The sequence below is a fragment of the Myripristis murdjan genome, chromosome 5, assembly GCF_902150065.1.
Source record: "Myripristis murdjan chromosome 5, fMyrMur1.1, whole genome shotgun sequence".
Taxonomy (NCBI): Eukaryota; Metazoa; Chordata; class Actinopteri; order Holocentriformes; family Holocentridae; genus Myripristis; species Myripristis murdjan.
In genome coordinates, this window is record NC_043984.1 from 5556236 (window position 1) to 5579035 (window position 22800).

General features: G+C 40.2%; 1 protein-coding gene across 2 annotated transcripts in view; it reads right to left on the reverse strand.

Annotated features, from left to right (window-relative positions):
- grm7 (glutamate metabotropic receptor 7) overlaps positions 1 to 22800 on the reverse strand; it is a 291232-nt gene that overhangs the window by 46490 nt on the left and 221942 nt on the right. For both annotated transcript variants that reach the window (XM_030051920.1, XM_030051922.1), the window contains exon 7: positions 21042 to 21181. In XM_030051920.1, coding sequence (XP_029907780.1) covers positions 21042 to 21181 — 140 coding nt within the window. The remainder of the gene's footprint in view (positions 1 to 21041; positions 21182 to 22800) is intronic.

Consider the following 22800-nt stretch of genomic DNA (forward strand, 5'->3'; position numbering starts at 1 on the left):
GGAGAACTACATTGGCGGTAGAATTATTATCTGATATCAATAAATTATTTCACTTTTTGTTGCTGTGTTAATTTTATGAAACCTTGCCATGTACATAATAACTATTTTATAAAAGCAACAAGCCATGTGAGGCCATGCTGTACCGTGATTTTTGAACAGCGAAGGGGCGTAGATAGAGTGCCTAAAAACAGCTGATATATTTTATACAAATATAAGTGCCAATTTTTAACATTTACCTATAGACTACTGCTAGAAAGGTTTTTTAAACACACACACACACAGTATTCAGTGTGATGTCATGAAAAATGACATTCATTTAAAAAATAAAAACTATGTTATTTGCATGATTATTGAATGTGTTCACTGATTTTTTAAAAACAACAACCCATAAGTACATTTAGTACGTAAGTACACTGCACATTTAATGACTGTGGAAACCTCTCCAAGTCCGTCAGTGTCATGATATCATCAACACCGTGATTTCACAAAGAAATGGATGTGATCATCACATGTTGATTTCATGATACGGTAGGTATAGATACAGCCTCAGTGCTAAGGTCAGTACACTCAAAATCTTGAAAAAGTTCTGATGTAACACACACACATTCATTGATGTAACACACACACATTCACTCATCACCATATACAGCTGGGAGCTGTTAATCACATTTAACAACTAGAGGAATGCCTTCAGTGGCCTCAGAGCCCTGAGGAACTGGAGGCCAGACAACGCCTCCAATGAAGAGAATACGCCCCTCCAGATAACAAGGCTCTCAGCCAAAACATCAAGGGACTGCAAGTCCCCGCTGAAGCTGGCGAGCTCATGGCCTGCGAGGAGAGGGCCTCTGAATTGGGCAGGACTGTCACCAAACAGCTTGAAGAAAAGGATGCTCTCCAGCAAGAAAATCAGACTGTCTGCCTAAACAACAAGGCTCTCAAAAAAGACAGTGACAGACTGCATGAAATCCACAGTTTCCAAGCAGACACGCTAGCAACCTGTGAGGAGGAGAAGAAAGCCCTCTGGAACAAAGTGGACACCACCATCCATGAACAGGCCGCAAAGCTCAAGGCCTGTCAGGCAGAGAATTACAAAGAGAATGAGGTTCTCCGCCAAGAAAATGAAAAACACAAGGTCAGCATTTATAAGTTGGTTGCCATGCTGACGACCTGCGAAAAGGACCCTTTTTGAAAAAATTGAAGACTTCAGTGTGATAACCTCAGAATAGGACAGGACTGTCTATGAGTACACAACACGGCTCAACATCTGTCAGGTGGAAAAGAACGCTCTCCACTAGGAGAACGCGACTCTCTGTCGAGATCTCAAAAGGCCACAGGACTGGAGAGGACCGTCGCAGAGCAGAACACAAAGCTCAGAAGGACGCCCTCTGCCAGCACATTGACAAACTGCAACGCCGCATTGATGAGCAAACTGGCGAGCTGACGGCCTGCAAAGAGCAGAACAAGCTGCTCCCCCTACACATACTCTCTATCTTCCTTTTTCTCTTTTCCTTTCTCTCTCTCTGTCTATTGCAAATATTAATAAAAATATATATAAAAGAGTTAGCCTATATCTAGCCAACTATTTCTTGTTTCACCATATTAATTCTCTGCCTTATTTTAGTGTTTTTACTGGATTTTACCATGCTCACCTTGCTCACCTTTCCAAAAACTGTTATGTATGAAAGTGCTGCACTAGGGATCGACCAATATTGATTTTTCAGGGCCGACAAAACACTGTCTTTTAGTAATCAAGGATAACTGATACTGTTTTTTTAATAAATCAGAAAAATACAGTGTAAAAATTTATACTGCACCAGCACAAACTTTGTGTTTAATTATGTGCCTACTGTGCAGGAACATATTATTATTTGATATATTATGATCATTATTATTGTTATTGTTGCTGTTATCATTACTGGCGACAAATCTTATTGTCTTGAATATTTATTGTAGTTTAAGTCTGATGAAAGTGTGTATAGTAACTTAACAATAAACACTTTACACACTTTGAGCTGTCACCCTGCCTACAATATTAAAGATAAATATTTAAAAAACACAAAACTTCTATTTATCTATCCAGTCAAATCAATATCTTTATGTATGTAATGTTTACAATTTATTGCACCGACTGTGAATGCAACATGGAGCATAAATCAGCTGTGCAAGTAATTTCAATTCAGCTGGTAAGAAGTCGCCCATTTGTTTTTAGCTAGCTAATAATGTTAGCAAACATTAGTCAACATTACCCCAAGAAACAACATCTTATTTCCTTGATTTGATGTATATCCTAATGAAACAGGATGTTGAAGCAGGACGTCATGCAAGGAGGACATCAGTTAGGGCGAGAAACTCAGACGTGTTGCACTTCAGGCAATAATTGACATTTTTGATTATGGCCACTGTCATAAGTTATATATTGTATGATAAATGCTCTGAGAGTTGGGCTGCCCATTGTCAAATGAATAGGCACACCTCTTGGGGTGGCACCTTTTCCTCTAGGCTGTTTCTTTGTGATTTATTTATTATGTTATGGAACCATGTAAGTTGTTAGGGTGCCAACTTGCTATCTGTTGCTTTGCCTGTTTGTCATAAATAACCTGATACGGCTTTATGCAGCTCAAAAGTGCATATGCTGGGGAAAGGGGAGGGCGGTCTAGACGAAAACTGCCAGGGCTGAATTTGTTCCCAGTCCGACCCTGACGGGGAGTGAAAAATTAAAAAAGTGAGGAAGAACAAACTAGAGACAAGAGAGCAGGAGACAAGAGCAGCAGATTATTTATTTCTCTTCGCAGTATTCTGCAGAGACGGGCAAAAAGAGAGAGCAGAGAGAGGAGAGGGGGCAGGAATTCTCTTCGTGCACAGTGCAACCTTCCCGTCTTTCTCTCTCTCTCATGCTCTCTCTCTTTCTATCATCTCTTCTTCCCTTATTGTCTACCTTTCTCCACCTCGCTCTCCTCTTTCTCTCATTCTCCCTTATCAGTCGCAGGCAGACCTTTGCTCCTCTGCCTGCTTCTGCTCTGTTGTCTGACTCCGCTGCCAATAAATTGTCTGCCCACCGGCTTGATGTCATTGTAGGCTGCAGGTCAGGTGAGCACTTAAAATGGCCTGACATTAGCAAGAGTCTGAATAAATGTACTGTACACTGTCCAAACAAACAAACTGCCAGAGAAGAAAAAAGAAAAAAAAAGCCTGCTTCATTCATCTATTTTGTTTTTTCCACATCCTGAAGTCTTACAGTCCCCTCTGTCTTTCTCGTTCCCAGGGTGACTAAAACTAAAACTGGCCCAAGTATCTGCAAGGGTCTTCAAAATGGTTCTGGGGGTCCTTACAAAATAGCAATACAGCAGGAGAAGTGGTTTAATTTATGTCAGTAATATTTGATTCATTAAAGTGAGCCTGACTTGAGGAGATCACACTCTACACTGTTTTCTCTCCTACGGCACAAACAGCTTTACAATTCGACAGACGTTTTTTCACAGCAGCCATTTTGACAGGAAAAAATGTTGGCATTTTACATTTCTGCAATCCAAGGACACATCGAAGTGTCACATTTTCAACTATAGTGACGCAACATAAGAAAGTAGGCGGGATGGTATTTTGCAACGTTAATCATGAACTTTTCCTAATCTTAACCATGAGGACAAACCTTTTCCTAACTTTAACCAAATAGTTACAGTGGCTAACGAAGCATAACATCCAGATGGAGCATGTGCACCGGTGTAAGCCAGTCATATCAGTTCTCGATGTCAAGAAGCCGTCTCAGATTTCTCAGCCTGCAGCGTTATGTGTTTTCAGCCAGTGATTGTTGTCTCCCTCAGGGGGAAGATCTCTGATGACATAGCGGGTGAACACAGGTGTTACTTGTGATATTAACTGAGGTTCTGTTCCATTACAGCAGAGTCCTTCCAGTGAACCGGCATGAACAGCAGGACCTTGGCCCTGTTAGACCTGAATGCAACAGATTCTTCATTAACGGCATTAGCAGCACCTGAGTTTACCTGCTATTCATGTCACAATGGCTGCTGTGAAAAGGGTCCACAATGAGTCAACAAGAACTAAAATGTTCTCATATCCAGTCTTATCAAGTGGGGGTCATGTTTTGTGCTGCTGCATTTGTGAGTCATACTGTGTGCATGCATGTGGGCGCCTTCTTTACACTGACTGTTAGCTGGGAGCGCTTAATCCATGCGTTCATTAGCTGCCTCCTTTTTGGCCCTTCCCACAGCAATTTAAGTGCAACCACCAGAGTGCACCGCAGTTCATTATCCAGCCTTTAGGGGGCCCCAGTCCCTGAGCTCATCATTAAATACGCTAAGGAAATAGTAATGGGATTAGCAGTGCAGTTGCTATGGATACAATATAAGATCCATTTCTTTCTTGGCCTTGAGTCTTCACTGCCCCGCACCACCCCTCCCACTGCTTTACTTTCTTATTCCATCCTGGCTCTGTTGGTTCATTACTCTGTCCGTGCAGCTGCGGTTAACCACTTATTAAAATATAGCTTTTCTGTCTGTGGGTGATTTTTTTTTTTTTCTTCCTCATTCCCTGATTTTGTTCAGACATTATATATTCATTGGCTTCTTTTGTTCCTCTTTGTTTCTTCCTTCCATCCTACTTTGCACCCTTGCTTCTTGTGATCACAGCTCTCTCTCTCTCTCTCTCTCTCTCTCTGCCTCCTCCAACCTTTCTTTCTCTCTTATCATTCCATCTTTCTTCTTTCCCTTCTCCTTCATTGCCTCCACTTTTTCCCCCCTTTCACTTTTCTTTCTTCCGTCTTCTCGACTGAAACTCATTTCAGTGTTTCGGCTGCTCCAAATCACTCATGCCCTCACAATGGAACAGCCGAGACAGATTTTTTATATTGATGCTAATATGCAAGTCAATGGGACCCACCGCCTTCACATTCATTCCCATATAGTGTAGTACAGTCATTGGCCGTGCGTATCGGCTTCTGTCAGTTGTGACTTACTGCCTCTGTTAATTAGAAAAGTCGTCGAAACTCAAGCATCCCTCAACTCTCAACTGAGTCCACCGAGATTTAACCACCATGCAGCCACAAAGGCATGGACACACACAAACACTCATAAATACACATAAACTCACTAACAGACATGCACACTCTGCTTTCTCTCATATTAATGTGTGGCACAGTCATTAACTCGGCGACTGTGGATCATGATTAAATTGATTAATTGAATGGAAAAGGAAATAACTCCCCCAGATCCCTGCGAGGCTGTGTGCAGTTGAATGTACACAGTTAGCAGATTAGCGGCAAGCCCCAGTGACAGGAGCAAAATGAGAAATAGAAAGGAAAATAGAGCGAACAGACAGGAATCGCTGCCCCAACAGGTTCACCGCGGAGACTGAGTCATTTCATACTTCAACAATGCAGTTTAACAAAATAAGATTGCATTTGTATGACAAATTCACAGTGCAGAGCTAATTTCCTTGCGAGCAAACGTCACATTTTGATTAACTGCGAAAGCATTCAGTATGCTCATTAAAAAGTGAGGGGGGAAAAGTGAGAGACTATTAGGTGACTAAGAAGATCTCCTGCCTGGTGGAATTAATGAAAGAATATGTGGAAATAAGCCCAGAATGGCATAAGTTATGAGTAATGTCATTAAAGGATAATCTAAATACATTGTAGCATTTAAAAGGGAAAAAAAAATCCACCCTCAGATATTCTTTCACACAAATCTGTTTTGTTCGGTGTGTTCCAGGGGATATTTTGTCATCAGGTGTTATAATTTACCTTTCTGGTGCACTCAGCTTCTCTAAACCTGCTGTAATTACTTCACTTAGAGTGCTTTCACACATGTAGCTCGTTTGCTATGTTCCAGTTCTGGGGCTAAAATGATACAATTGTCACATTTGTTTTTTGGTTCGTCCCAGCAGCGGTCCAAAGTCGTGAACAAATGCCACTGCTCTCTCATTGGTCAGAAATCTTACCGGAAGGATTCCACTCAGGGCTCTTGTTTTCCCACAGAGAGTTTTGGAGATCATCAGCTTTCTGTTTGTGTGTGTGTGTTGGTTGCAACAGAGTCTCCTAAAAATTGTACTCCCATACAACTAAACTGCATTCTTGATTATGTTTCGAGGGAAACAGTGGGTTATTTCAGTTGGTTGAGTTGATTGTGTTCACCCTGCAAATGAAGCTCTCCAGGCCTCGACTGGAAGTGAACCCTTCCTTGGTGATCTCTGCCTGTTGGTTTTGTCCTGCATCTGAGTGCGATTGCTACATTCACATGTTCCCGAACAAACTGATCTTTGGAGGGAAACGCTCCCGGTTTCCAAACAACTGCTCCAAACAAGCCAGTTGTGGAAGCACCCTTAGTGATTTCTTTCATTTCCCAGGTTGATTGTCAACAGTCATAAACTTGTAGTTTTACACTACAGAGATCAAATGTCCGACTTGACAATTGGTCTTGGTGACTTGAAGAGTGTTCACTTGTTAACTTGAGTGTTAACACAGATTTACAGAATAAAAGCAAATGCTAAAGCATACAACACTGGCCAGCTGTATGAGTTAACTGAATAAATGTGCACAAAAGTATACGGAAGCTTATATGGATTGCCTACGGAGCTCTAACAAGTATTATTACTGCCGACACTTCCTTAATGAACTGCATGCTTGTCAAAATCTTCCGTGTTGATGAAATTATGTGGCAAAAAGGGTGAAATCATGCAGAAGTAGCAAATTTCCTGAGTTTCTTTGGTAAATATAAGACTGTAATAGTTTTTCTAAGTAGGAAGGTTGTATTTATGGTTATAATGATATGGCAGAAACAACATGTATGGATGCAATGCATGTTAAGAGAGCAATGACAGCACAGCCAGAAAGTAAGAATCTTCCCAGTTGAGAAAAAGCAAGATTCACACCTCCTATATTGGTATCACTGCCTCTTTGATAGATTTCCTCTGAAAGATTGCTGAACATTTTGTGCAGAGTAGTGAGTTTAAAGGAGGCCTTTGCTGGTCAATTCTGAGGGACTGACACCAAAACCAAAACATTTACAGCTGAGGTTTTAGATAGCTCCTGTTTGGTGGCATATTTTTCATGTTCTCAGGGTGATAGTGGAATTTTTCTCAGCTGTTTTTTTTTTTTTTTTTTTTTAGGAGTGATAATGGGTTTTGCGGTGTTTTGTGTCATGGTTTCGTGTTGCTTGTGTTTTGTTTGGTTCTTCTGTTTCATGTGTTTCTGTCATGGTTTTGTTTGTATCTGTTTCATGTGTTTCTTTTGCCTGGTTCTTTTTAGTGATTTCACCTGTGTCTTGTTTGCTCCTCCCAGTGCCACACCTGTCCTGTGTCTGTTAATCATCCCTGATTGTTCTGTTCCCTCCCAGTGTTTTCCCTCAGCCTATCCTCTGTGTTCTCCTGTCTTGTGCTCCAGCCACTTCCCCAGGTGTGTCTTGTTTTATCATTAGTTCTTGTGTATTTAAGATGTGTATTTAAGTTTCTTGTGTTCCCTGTCATTGATTAAATTTTTGTTTTCCATTGAGCATTTTTTGCCTGTGGCTCCTGCGTTTGGATCCTACACCTTCCTTCACCGTGATAGTTTTGTATACATATTTTAGTGTAGAGGGACATGGTTCTTGTTGTGGAGTGTTATGGGCAGTTCTGGGATTACAGAGTTTACTGTTCTGGAGGTGTTGCAGGAAAAATGTAGTGCATCTACATCGGCATAATTTAACTTTGCAAAAGCTGGATACATCAGATGCTGTGTATTGGAAAATAGCTAAAATATAAGTCATTTTAATAAATGCCCGATACTGCTTTGTCACTCCACACCCAAGAGTTGTTTGAGAAATTGTAATGCCGGATGGATGCAGAGTGAATTGTACATTGGGTCCCACTTTATATAACCTTTAAATCAACAGATGACTAAAGACACTCCTCTAGAATACTTAGAGAACTTTCCAAATGGAAGCAAGGATTAAAACAGATTTCTAAGCCGAAAGGAAAATTTAAAAGAAAAAAAAAAAAAAACATCTTCCTCAGTGCAGTTAAGCCTTTATCATAATCCCAGAGGGCAACATATTTGCTGTAGCTTTTATGAGCCACCCTTGTTGGCAGCTTCTTCTATTAAACTTTATTTGGAGTCTTAAATGTTGCACTCGTGCATGTCCTGCTCTGACCTTTGATTACTCAAAAGCAAACAGTGAAAGCCATGTCTGTATTAATGGTTAAGAGGGAGTGAAGAGCTGTTCCCCACAAATGAGAAAGCAAATGCCTTTGTTCTCTTGTTCAGGTGCTGAATAAATCTCAATAAAAGCACACTCCTAACCCCACCGCAGAGAAAAGTTACTGTCAGGAGAAAAACAACAAAATTTGAATAATTATATTCCTTTCAACTTCATTCCCAAGAAACCACCATGTGAGCCAAACCCTGGCAAAAGGAGCACAGCATATTATTATATAACGGAAAATTTAGAGAATATACAGTGCTGAAAAATACAGATATTGGTATGACAAAACAATTCCACACAATGTATCTTCAAAACAAATAGCTCTGTTGGTTTTGTGCATTGCAGTATGCATTATGATAAAATGGAAATCCACACTTACAGACACTGTTGCTCTGTAAGCCAACCAAGCAAAAAGCAATGACCAAGCATAAGTTGTTTATTTCTAATTTCTGAGGGGAAAAAAATAAGATATTCAACACTCTTTACAGTAAACTAATTAATTAAGTGAAACTAACTAATTAAAAGAAATCACATAACATAACAATAGATCTCACAACAGCGAATCTCATTTCTATAGAAATATATTTTTTAGACTTTATTCTCAAACAGTGGAAGTGAATGGACAGTGGGAAACAAAGGAGACTGGCGCTGGTTGTGGCTCCTAAGGGCAGTTATTCAAACTGTTCAATGAAAATTACATGAAAATGAAAAGTACATGTGAGTACAACTGTGATAACCTGATGTTCCAGCATGTTCTCTCCCAACACTGCTCTAAGAGCATATTGATAGGAGTAACTGAAAGAAAGGTGGGCCATAATTGCTGACGTGAATCACATGGATAAAACAGATTTTTTTTTAATACACGTGTACTGGTTTGTGTGCTTCATTTAAATTGTCCTTGTGTTTGCTTTTGGGGTAGCTTTGGGTGCTATTTATAACCTTTATTTAAACAAGGAAGTGGAGCCCTGTTTATATGTCATTAAAAACAAATTTAAACAGGAACGATGGCACCCAGCAGGGTGCATACCTCCACCAACAGTAGGCAGTTCTCAAGATATGGGTCACATAGTTGACCAAATTACATTTTTGTCAATTCTACATGCCTGTTATATGTCTTTTGTGTGCCTTGCCCCGTTTTGGCCAATCAGCATGAAAAGCTAATCAGCTCTCTCAACCCATTCCTAACCTTTCCACAAAGTTTTGTGCAAATCCATTCCTAACTTTTTTCAGATATCCTGCTAACACACAAACAGATGGAACGGGAACCTCATGGAGGTTCAAAAAAACCTTGCACATGCTCCTTTTAATTGATGCTGTGTAGGTACTCTGTTTTGTATTTTGTTGGACTAAAAAACAGGAACTTTAAATGAGTGACCGACCAGTCCATATATGGATCTGAACTGATAACCTCCCATTCTGAAGTTGCCTTCTGTAACCTTGTAGCTATCCCTGGCCCCTTTCAGGAGGGATGGACAGTGCTCACGAGCTGCTTGAGCTTCCTAAGGGCCATCTCTGTCCTCACGGAGTCTCTCCATCTGATTCATAATACAGCTCGAAGGGCTGTGAGGGATTGCTCTCACAAAGATCAAGGTCAAATTTCATTACTCCTAATGAGGCTTAGCGCCGATCAGAATCTCTTCCTTTCTCTCTCTCCCCCTCTCGCTTTCAGACATGAAAGACAAGTAGCAGCAGATTTCTGAGTCGAGGAGAGACATTTCAGAGCCATTATAGATAACACTGCAAGAGAAGATGGTATCTTCTCGCTCGCTGCTGGGTCAGAATCACCTTTAATTGTCAAGTACATTCCACCTGGGATTTTCGTCTGTGAAAATTGTTTCTGATTTTTTTTTTTTGTTCTTGTGTTCTCGCAGAGCTCAAAGAGAATGAGACAATATGGCTCACTAAACTTGAACATTGCTTCTGGAGGGAGCGGAGTAAATCGGTAGACATCCACAGTAACATTAGTCAGATATCATCTATTTTAGAAAGCTGGAAAGCTCTTTAAGAAAATGGTAATTTCAAGTAAATGAGGGTTGTGTAACTTCATGAATAATGTAATGTGTTTTCTGCTCTGCAGGGAGATGAAATGTACAGTATAACTGTCAGCAGCTAAAGATACTGCTGCTTCTCCACTCCAAACATGAAAAGCACCACACGGTGTCTGCACTGTACATAAAGTCATCTCTGCAAATCTGTGTATATGTGCATGCACATGCCACAGTGTGTACTTACATGCAAAGTTTTCTGTGTGTGTTATACATACATGTATGTCATCATGATTGCATATGTGTATGTGAAATTCATGTACATCTACATGTACATGAAATGTACGTTTGTGGGCAATTTTGTGTTTGTGTTGCGATGCTCATGCACAGCACACAGTAATTTCATTCTGAGCATGAGCTTGTGAAGTCATCTATCCAACGGTGTGTGTGTGTGTGTGTGTGTGTGTGTGTGTGTGTGTGTGTGTGTGTGTGTGTGTGTGTGTGTGTGTGTGTGTGTGTGTGTGTGTGTGTGTGTGTGTGTGTGTGTGTGTGTGTGTGCCTGTATACAGTAATGGCCCTGACTGTCTGCATATGTGATATACATTGTGTGTGTGTGTGCCTGTATACAGTAATGGCCCTGACTGTCTGCATATGTGATATACATTGTGTGTGTGTGTGTGTGTGTGCGCGTGTGTTTGTGTATGTGAATGTGTACTAGAACATTTAAGTATATCCTCTCCCTCCCCATCTGTGATTGGTGGGTTGTGTCAGTCGTCTGTGCCTGATGCTGTAATAATCCTGTAAAATCACATTTTAGAGGAGCATAGAATATGTGTTTCATATCATATCAGGACTCACTATAGAGCCATAGGCAGCTGATTTGACCCTGATTTGATCCCACAGATAGACCATAACCTTTCTGCATTTGACATATGTCTCTTTATGTTAGATCTCACTGCCAGAAACATGTAATCATGAATATTTATATGAGGAGAGAAGATTCTATGGTATGTTCCTCTTGACTCCACCTTATATCTCAGTTACAGTTTCATGGCTTTTGCAGTCTTGGTCTGATTCATTCTCTTAAAGCAGATGAGCGAGGTCGGTGTTCTTTATTTATTTATTTTTTTTTATTTTTGTGTCATCTTTAATGCTGTACATTCATTCCTTTGGTGTTTCAGCACTGCAGTGTGAGCTGCTTGAAATTTAAAACATAACACTTCCTATGTGCCAAATGATTTTTCTTCAGAGACACTTATGTGACATTTTTAGAACAGTAAATTTAAAGATTATGAATCACGACTGTGTTACATCAATCAGTGATAAAGAATAGCAAAACTGAAATTTATTTATATGAAAATGTAACAGAATATTAATATTATTATAGAAAGGCACACTGTAAAAATAAATAAATAAATATAAAAAATCTCCAATTTAGCAACTCATTTATATTCAGTGTTAAAAGTTTGTCTAAAAACAAAGGACTCTACAAGGAACACTATATACATGTTAAATGTTAAAACAAAGGACAAATTCTACAAGTGGGATGAAATAGTCACACTTGTTTCCCTCGTGGTTTAATTTCTTTCATGAACAAGTATAAATATGCTGAAACAAGGCAGAATAAGGCTGAGTAGCCAACTGGTGTCAAAATCTGGAAACAAGCTGATTGGCATTGGGAACAAGTGGAGGGAAAGGGAAAGACGACATGCCAGTTTGCATGGAGATGAATAGAGGCGTAGGGTCATTGGAAGATGAGACTGTAATGTCGTCGCCCCCCCTGTGTTCCCTCATCCATTCTCCCCATGGTCTAACTCTCTTAAACTAAGTATGAAATGTATTCTCTGTCTTTTGCTGAAGTTATAAAAGTAGTCATGCAGCCACTGGGTCAGAGAAAGTTGAAATTCTAATGTCTCTTCCCCATGTCACTTCCATGCACCATTTTGGTCACTATTTTATTGCTTTTGCTCTCTCTACATCGCATACTGTGAAGATGCAGACAGGCGTAGGGTCATAGGAGGATGAGATCAACATATTTCTCTCCCTTTCTGTCAGTTTCTCCCTTTCCTCCGCCTCTCTCTTTGTCAGTTTTATGGCATTTGCCTCCTATTGTCTCCCTCTCTTGAACTGCATCTGATGTAGCCCACCCTCTTGATGCCTCTGTCTTCATGCTACATTACACAGACAAGCACAAAGGTGTAGGGTCAGAAAGACAAGATCCAAACATGTCTGCTGCTTTGTGCGTTTCTTCCTAGTCAGATCTCTTCCATTGCTCCTCTTACACAAGGGAGAAGGACACACAGACACAGGCTCAGAGAAAAGTTAAATAATAATACATCTTTCTCATTCAAGTCCTACAAACCACATCTCTTAAACTGCATGTAATATCAATTCTGAGCTGACCTCAAAGAAAAAGCGCTGTCTGAGACAGACGGGACAGATCACTTTGGGTCCCCACGCGTAAAATTTGCCCATGAACACATCACACAGATGACGATCAACAGGCAGTACATTCTCCATCTGCGCAAGAGGAAGCAATTTTTTGTGCTAGGAGGGGGTAGAAGTCTCAGTAAAGTAAGGCTTGGGATTGCGGAAAAATTAAAAAAACAAACAAACTATCTTTAGCCCTTCAATTTCACGCCAATCTGAATCGGTTTCATTATACGAATTGGGAATATGTTGGATGACAGTTTGGAATCACCACTGGCCTTGTTAGCCCGAAGGCCTTCTGATGGTGGAACAAGGGTTGTTTACCACCACTAGCTCTCTCTGGTTTGCTAGTTTGCTAGCTACTGAGCAGAACATCAACTGGATTTCTGTTTCTCCTCTTGTGCCTTGATTGCCCAACCCTGTCCTGCAGGTTTTGGTTTCAACTGTACTCTTGCACACAAGACCCAATTGAGGCCTATGCACCTTCATGCATGGCCTGTTCAGGTAGATCTGTTTCAACAAATCAGCCAGAAGCCCTTAAATGGATCAGGTGTGAAAGAGCAGAGCTGGAACAAAAACCTGCAGGACAGGGGGATCTTGAGGATCAGGGTTGGGGACCACTGATTTAGGCCAATCTGCCAATCAGAGTCTCTCTTCAACATTCTCTGATTCAATATCCTAAATCGGCGGGGAAGCAGCTGAGACAACCTGAAGGGGGCTGATGAGGCCCAGCGGTGCGGGACACCACCACAGACTGCGGGTGATTGGTGACTACTGACAACGAAACAAAGTCCAAGTGCTGGCTGTCGGCTTGGTATATCAGGGGTTTTAGGTTCTAATTTAAGTGAATGCTTTACAGTGAAACACAGCAGCATGTCAGTGAGAGGGCTGTCTCTCGCTTCGTATCTGTTTCTCACTTTCTTGTCCCTGCAAATACTCACATTCTTTTACAAGGCTTTAGTTCTTGATCCTATTGTCTTTTTTGCCAGGACTATCACAAACTCTATTGGGAAACTTTACTGAACATCACCCCCTTCCAGCGCTATCATTTCAATGTGATGCACCAGTCGCCTTAAAGTTTATTATGTGCCAGTCACTTTACAATTGCAACACATAAGTCTCTTTGGGCCAACCCACACAGAGAAATCTCATTTTTTGTAGTCTGTTTGTAACTTTATTTTCTCCATTCAGTCTTTTATTTTCTATTGTATAGCTTTTGCTCCCTTCCATTAGTCCCTTCTCTCTTACACTGCATCTGACACAGTAATCCAACACTCTGAAAAGGCACACAGAGGCACTGTTATAGATCATAGGGAGATGAGATGTCACTGTGTCAATTGTGACTTTGAGGATTAATCTTTCTTTCATTTTCTTATTTTCTTTTTTTCTTTGTGTTTCACAGTGTAATCTTCCCTCTTGGGCTGTATTAGAATGAATAAAGCCAAATTGAAACTTTCAAACAGAGCCATTCATTGAAATAATTATTACAAAAATATTGTTCACTTTCTTTCTTACTTTATTGATGCCAATACTTTTATGTCTTTGTGGGTGAGCCTGTAAGGAGACTGCAAGATGTGTGAATTGGCTGATCACACATTAGTTCAGTCACTTGGGAAATGGGTGGTGTTCAAAATCAGAATGACCACTTCCTTTCAGAGTTCAGTGGATGTGGACAGGAGGTGTAACATGGCCACCCACTGAAAACAATAGGCAGGGAAGGTATGCATGTTACTAAAATGTCTGCTGCACAACACGCATCTCACATTAAAACTAATCAGAAAAGTTTCTGTTTCCATATGAGGAATTTTTTCTTTGAGTGAGTATTCAAAGGGATTGCCTCAATATCATCCTCTACATTTCCTTTTCTTTCAGTGTAAATACTTGTCGCTTTTTGTATAAATATTCATTTATTCAGAAAACCTACAAGACTATTTCAGTAAACGTACTCTTTGGGATTTATCTCATCCACTCCAAACTTAACATTCCCCAATATCACACGGAGAAGCAGGCAGATAGGGAGAGACAGCAAGGCAGAGAGAAGTTCAGACACAAGTAGATCATTCATTTGACTTTTTTGCCTTTTAAATGCTACAAATGTGAAGTTAGAGAACTTTCCCTGAAGAGAGAAACAGAGAGGGAGACAGAGATGGGGAGAGAGAAAGAAAGAAAGATAGCGAGAGAGAGAGAAAGAGAGCAGTCAAACAGAGAGCCTTCATCGAGCCCCGTGGCACTTCACTTCCAAATACACAAACACACACAGAGATGCAGACAAACACACAGATGACACTCGGGACTAGAGGCTGAGGGCCAAATCTTGGAATCCACTGGGAAAGTAATTTGTGACTCATCTGCATCCAGAGAGACACACAGGCAACAACAGCCATGTGGAAGACTTCTTCCCACCCCGCGGTACTCTCTGCTTCAGACGATAACACGATGTGGAGCCTATATACATCGAATCCAGAAAGTATCATGTAGCATGTAGAATCAATTTGACCCTCTGAAGAGACCAACTGCCGAGCTAATATGCAAGGCGTTTACTAAAGGGGAGAAAGAAATTACAAGTGATAAATTGAATTAATCTCAATTGAGGCAGGGAATGGGATGAAATAGGGTCTCTGGCCCAGAAAGGATTAGCGGCAGATGTCAAGAGAGAGGAGGAGAGAGGGAGGAAATGAATGAGGGAGAATACTGTGTCTGTCAATAGATGATTTATGTAGAAATATAATTCTATGTCTCTGAGTCCTGCTAATTACAATGGATGGGGAATTACCAAAAAGAATTGATGTGTAAATGAATCAGTTTGATCCAGGATCTATACAGCCAAGACAACAATGTCAGAATAATCCATTATCCTTGGGTGTAATGCTGAAGTTATCAACAGTGGCAGCAGCACAGGGACTAGCTGCTCTCCTTGGAGAGGTCAGCTAAAAATCTAAGCACACATAGTGCTGTACTTTCTGTTGAGACAAAGAGTTGCTGTCAAATGCTATCACACCATAATATTGTAATACAATATGTGCAGTTCAATGCAAAGGGCTCTCTTGTAGGGATTTGGGTGCATCATATAGCAATATCATTTGTCATTTTCACAGATGAGAGCACCATTTTCTAAATTAAACCGGTAATCCGATATACATAGATATGAACAATTTAATCCACCTGCATGAATTATACTATGAGTGAGATTAGATTATGGTATAGCCTATATCAGGGACACCATTATTTCCCTCTCTATCTTGATTTGCCCGCTATTTATGGATTTATTTTGCAATTGTCAGGCTGTTGCTGCACTTGATTATTTGTTCTTAACTGATATAAAGATGTCGAAACCACAAACTCCATTTGCAAAAAACACAAGCCAGTCATCTACCCAGTGGACTGCTTGTACAAACTGAGAACAAAGGAAAAAATTGTGTGCCTCATAAGGGTCTTGTTGGATTACCTGTATTATTTTTGTCTCAGACCCTCAATCTGAAAAAAAAAAATGATGAAATTGCAGATTCCAGCTACAAGGTAAAATGCTTTGAGAGAGCTTTTTTCTGTGGCTGCACTGCTGATTGCAGTGACATAGGAACTTGCGCAAGTGATCTGAAAATCAGATAAGTTTATCAGGCTGGCAATGATCTCTGTGCTCAAAAGAAGACCTATGATTATCTCTCAAAAATGCATGTTTCACGTATAGCTTTAAAGGTTATGTCAGGACGTTACTGTCTGCCCCTTGGAACTTTATCACTGCTGAGTGAATTGGAACCTACATTTCTCTAAATTATTGGAAATTCATAATATGTGTGATAGTCTGCACACTTTGTTTTTTTTTCATTGAACACATAATTATGTTACTTGACAACACACCATCATTAACATCATTTGTTACAATATGCCACTGTGTCTAATATCCAATAACACATTTTATCAAGAGAAGTAGCAAAAGTTTTTGTGTGAAAAATAACACTTCCTCCATGCAAAGATCTGCATCCAAGGGATTATGTTCTCATTATTCTGTAGCAGTACAGTTTGTTTGTGTTCTATTAAATGTTGTATTTTCATGTTAAATATTAAATGTTCTAAATTCTATTAAACTGTCTCTAGGAGATTTCAGCTGCCAAGTTAAAAGAGCTGTCCGGGGCGGATTCCAGCCTCTAAGTAAAAGAGTTGTCCTGGACAGATTACAGCCACATAAACCCTGACTGAGACCCATTAGACCGAAACACTAGTCTGATTGACCCATTAAGCCACTGCAAAGCCCTATGCCAGCAGGGAACTAAAGACAGAGGGAAAGAAAAAAAGAACAAAAATACAAAAAAAGCATCTGAGTCATGATTTGGTTTCCTTTTCTTTTCAGATTTAACCCACAACTCTGTCTGCTCCTCTGCTAACGAGATTCAAATAACGTGTTAGGGAAAAGACAAGTGCATGCGAACACACACACACACACACACACACACACACACACACACACACACACACACACACAATTACCTATAAAACAGTCTATGGGGAAACCACTGACCAGAAAATCAGAGTCGCAGAAATGAAGTACTGCAGTGTATTGAGTATGTCATTGCTTCATTAGTCTTGCTTTCACTCATTTCAGAACATATATTCTTCTTTATACCCTCTAGTCCACATTGGCATACCAGACACGTAACATAATAGGACATGTAGACCAGATCATATATGTCAGTGTGGCACATTAGTGTAATTGATCCATACATAACTTGTCAGACAGCCCCTAAGGGCCGAGGGTTTTCTTCTTCTCCATCAGCACCAAGTTCAAACAAAGGTCACCAATCTTCAAAAGATGCTGCTTATTATTCCTCAAAACCTTGATCTTGAGCTGCCTATGACAATCAGTGCACGTGTACCTGGGAAAAATTGGATTAGGTTTGACTGTCACGCTTGAACATATAGTTTCAGTAAAAGCTCCCCTTTGTAATCTGTAGAGCAGCCTCCTCACAAAATACACGCAAAGGAATTGTGAGGACAGAGGGAAAGAAGCAATAATGGGAGGCCTAATAGCAACAGCTCTGCCACATCTGGCTTACCAGGGGCTATTGAGGTGAATAATTTAGTGCTGTGAAGAAGTAGGGACATGGCTATGAATGCAGAAGCAGAGGAATGCAGACCAAGTCACAGGTACAGTGTTTGCAAACAACACTGTTGTTTTACCTGCTAGGCACAACACCACTAATAGGAGCATGTTTCTGAGTATGTTCAATGAACACATGAAAAGATAAATGGAACTTTTCCACCAAGAGTTTCAAACACCTGGACAGCTGATCTACTCCAACACAGAAGGAACAGCAGAGGGTAGGTAAATAAGGAAATTAATTTGACAAATCTTTGGTGAGGAGGCAGAAACGTGCAATCGTTCAATAATATTGACTTAACATGGTTTTTGTTTACATACCAGTGGATGTGGAACATATTAATGAACATGCACTATGCAGCTTTTAAATATGGCATAACAGATGTATGAAACTTGTTCTTTTATGTTGAGGGAACACAGGATTAAGGGAACATAGGGCTGTTTTCAGTTTGGAAAAAAAGTTGAATGATTTTTTTTTTTTTTTTCCAGTTTGAATAAAAAAAAAAATACATTGAGAGAACATAGGACCTTGGAAACATTGGGCCTTGAAAAAACAGGACGACTCCGGAAACACAGGACCTTGGTAACCTAGGGTCCTGAGAGTATAGGGCCTTGAGAACACAGGTGCCTGTCAACAGAGGGCCCTGGAAACATAGAGTTCTGGGAACATAGGACGTTCAGAAACTACAGCCTCAGGAACATAGAACCTTGAGAACACAGGGCCCTGAGAACATTGGGCCTTGGAGACATAATGCTTTGGAAAAAATGGCCTTGGGAACTTGGCCCTGGGAATACAGAGTTTTGGGATCATAGCAACTTATGAACACAGGGCCCTGGGAACATATGATGCACCCTGTGGTGTAAAAACATCGGGGAATTCCTACGATGCCTACTACTGAAAACATTTATGCATGTTTTAGCCCAGTAAAATAAAGCAAGCAACACAGGAGGCTGGATGCTAGAACAGATTACCATGTTGCATTACGCTGTTTCTTGCAGCATTGCTGAGACATGATGGAGCAAACTGCCTCATACTTTGAGAGATCCATTATTTGATTTAATTCTTGGTGTGTGTTGAATTTCCACACTGCACCCTTTTCCATATTTTCAGTACACATCAGCACATTTTCCTAAAGATGACTGGAGCCATCTTGTAAGTATAGCAGAGCAGATATTGACTGGTAATCTACTCTGATTCCAAATAGAGTCAACCCTTGCTAGGATCAGCGAGACACTCATACCCATAGTGTACACTGTAAGATGTTCCAGTACACTTATGAATGATGCTTGAAAAATTTAATTCTCCAGTGCAATAGTTTTGGCAATGCTGTGACTGAGCCCAACTTTCCAGAAGGCAGTGCCTGTAACTGGAGGATAACGTTTGGTTAATAATTCAGCATCATTTTGCTGTCCAGCATACGGTATCTCTGGAAACCAAAAACTATTTCAGCCCACCACTTTCCTCATAGAATAATGCAATGCCCACAGCAGTAAATATATGAAAGCTTAAACTGGGGACAGAAATTATTCTGCACATGAGAAAAATATAATTCCAGCTCCTCCCATTCCAGGCGAGAGCTTCCAGGCAGCAGAGAGTTCCCCTGTCTCTTAGCAGTTTGTACTTCTTAATTAATAGTTTGAAACGATTTTGCTATCATCAAATTGAGAAATAAAATTTATCATTAGACAACCTATAAGAATTCAAAATGTTCACTTATTCAGCTTTCGGCTCTATCTACATAGGATTTTCAGCTAAATGCCTAAAATGATAAATGGAAAGTGTTAATACCCAGTTCAGTTATTGGCTGATATCAGTTTTATTACTTGATACACTTTGCTGGTGAAGCTGGCAGCACACTGGGTGACTTTTAGAATGCCAACCAATTTTGAAAATGTCTGGCATCCAAAAAATAATGATGGATTTTTCCAATTTTAGGTTTTCAGGTGTAGGTATGTGATTTTCCTGTTGACTATGGACACTTTAATCTCATTGGAACTTATGCAATCTAACATTAATTATCAAAACAGTAATGGAGTCAAGCAGCCACACTCTTGGTTCTCATTATGACTGTTGGAAATCTCCCCTCTTGGAATAAATGTGTAACCCAAACACCTTTCAAGAACTGTTTGAAACCCCTGCAAGGTGGACCAAGCCTCCAATTCAGAACTCCCTTCTGATTTTCAAAATGGGCAAATCTGATGTAAATTGGCTCAATGATCCTCCAGTGTGTCCTTAACCTAAGTCTCAAAGAAGCACTTTGAAGACAAGTGCAAAATTAACTACCCTGGCCAGGATTTAAATGGGGTTCATTAATGGAGTTGGCATGCAAATGGCAGCTAAATAACCCCAACAGACTAATGCCCTAAATCCCTAAATTCCATCCCTGCTAGGATGAGATTATAGGGATGTTTACAGTGCCCTCACATTAAGCTGAATTTATCAAAGCAAAAGATCTCATATCAAAAAAATGACTTTGGATTAGTCTGATTTCATTTCATTTGTCAGTCTATATGGGATCTCAGACAATGTTGTTCAGGTTTTCAAGAATGATGGGAAACTGACACATCTCACTGAGCATTTTCAAATTTGTTCTGATTCGGTCTAGGGCCTATTTCCTCTGCGTATCTGTTTATCCATGTGTCATGCTCAATATCTCCAACACAAGTAATCTGACTTTGACAAAACTTTGGCGAATAATTATACTGGCTGGCCCAAGGAGGGTGCTACATTGTTTTTTGTAAGTCCATGTGTTACAAATAATATCTCCACTGGTCAGATTTCAACAAGTCTTGGGGCAATTATGCATCTTATCACTGAAATTCAGTATTTTCAAAAGTACACTGATAAATATAAATGCAGTACTACATTGTTAATTTGTTTGCGGTTCCCTGTGTCATACATGGAAGCACAGACTTCACTCATCTGATATTGACAAAAATGCTATGATTACAGGTATGAATCATTAGGGACGGACAACATTTTTAATATCAGATTGTAAGTGTTGTTACAATGCCTCTGTGTAATAATTATGCCCATCACTGTTGTCACACAAATGTCAAATGAAACTGATATAATGATTTTTTGTTGTTGTTGTTGGTGTTAATTGAACTGAATGTTTACATGGTCAGTCACGTTTTGAGTTTCATGACCAATACACCCTTGAAATTATTCCAAACACTATAGTACAAATTTATAAGTTTATAACCAATGGAGGGCCATCAAAATGAGTGTTATTTTTGAAAACTTTTACTTTTTTCAAATACTGTTAAATACTTTCTTTTTTTTTTTTTTTTTTTTACCAGAATAACAGTGATATCTTTTTATGTGCTGTATTTCTAACTCACGTTTAGCTGCAGGTTCTCCATCCATTGTCCAATGACTCGATAGCCTGGCCCGGTCACATTGCTCCACTGGTACTGAAACAGATCATAGCGCCCGGGGGCATCGCCGTTACGGTTGAACGTCACTGAAGTACCAGCACTTCCTGTGAACAGAGAATAGCCATTTAGTAGATCAATCAATCAAACAGCTGTTGTCATAGAAGAGTTAAAAAACAAAAGTTTGTTTTTGTTTAAAGAAAATGCACAGAAAAAAAAACTTGAAAGGTGCATCACTAAGAAAGAACTTTACCCATAACACAAGTGCAAATGTGAATCTGAATGAATTTCTGTATTAGCAGTGTAAGACACCAGCAATCTGTCCAGTTTGTCTTCCTGCCTTGTGCCTTGTGTCTAATTTGCCCGTGACCCTGAAAACAATAGAGAGTATGAATATCCGACTGTCTCTTATTCATTCATTCAATGAATGAAAGAATGAATGAACAAGCAGTCAATTATATTTTTGGACAGTGGACAGCAGGCAGACCTGATGATGGCACTTTGACATTCATATCCTTCTCTGACATTCTCAAGCTGTTGTACATGTCACAACTCAACAGCATCCTCTCTCTGGAGGGGCTAGCTCTCTGACCTCCCAGTCCTCTCTGCCTGTCGGCTGTCTCTGCACACTGAACTCCCTATCTTTCACTATTCCTGTGCTCTTCTCACTCTGGGATGCTGCGAGCCCCCCTCAGAGACACTCTGTTTATTTATGTTGGTTTGTCTCTGTTTGGTGTGAGCCTGGAGTCTCTTTCAAATGTGTATTAAATTTGTGTGTGTGTGTGTGTGTGTGTGTGTGTGTGTGTGTGTGTGTGTGTGTGTGTGTGGTGGTAGTGGTGGAGGGGGGCGGGTTAAGACAGAGATAGTAGAGAGAGGGAAAACAACTGAAACAGAGGTTGACGGAAAAAGAGTAAAAGGGAGAAGGCAACACAAGGGGACAGACTGTTGGCTCTTTCTGCTTAACATTAAATGCAGAAGAAGGAGAATGCAGAGTTTTCCTCAGGTCAGAAATAGCTCTTTTGGCAGGCAATACGTGTTATTCCAGGTTCTTCCTTTTTTCCCTTTGGTAGCCATTACCCAACAGTGCTGACAACCAGAACCAGGTGCAGACTGTATCACCAACTTCTTTTTTGCTAGATTTTTTTCTGTCTTTCTTTTGCTCCTTTCACGATCAACACTTTTCAGAGCCTTTCATGTCAGCCGTTGCTTTTGCATTTCTTTTTAGCTTTTTTCTTTTTTTTTTTTAATGTTTCCATGTTGCACAGTAGGGTAGAATGCATGCCTGTGTGTATATTCTGGTACAATGATACATGCAAAGATGCGTGACAGAGGTATAGAGGTGAACGCAAGTTGGTGAGTGTGTGCAGGAAGCATTACTGATCTATGTGAACACACGTGTGTGTGTGAGAGTGCATGCATGCATCGATTAGCGTGAGTGTGTCTATTCATGCTGGGTCTACTCATTCACTTGGGCATGCTAAGTGCATTAGCTCATCACAATCATTCCACCAACCATGCAAGCACACAGGCAAGCTGACAACAGAGATAATGCAAGAGAGAATTGTCTTCATTAGTGAGATATAGAGTTTACTGCATTATGCTCTCTATCCGATAACTAAACTGTATAACAATGAATTTGATATTGAGCCTTAGACCAAGAGATAGCTATTCACACAGAGAATAGAAATAGCTGCTGCTTGTCGGTTCACTCCCTGCCAAGTGCTGG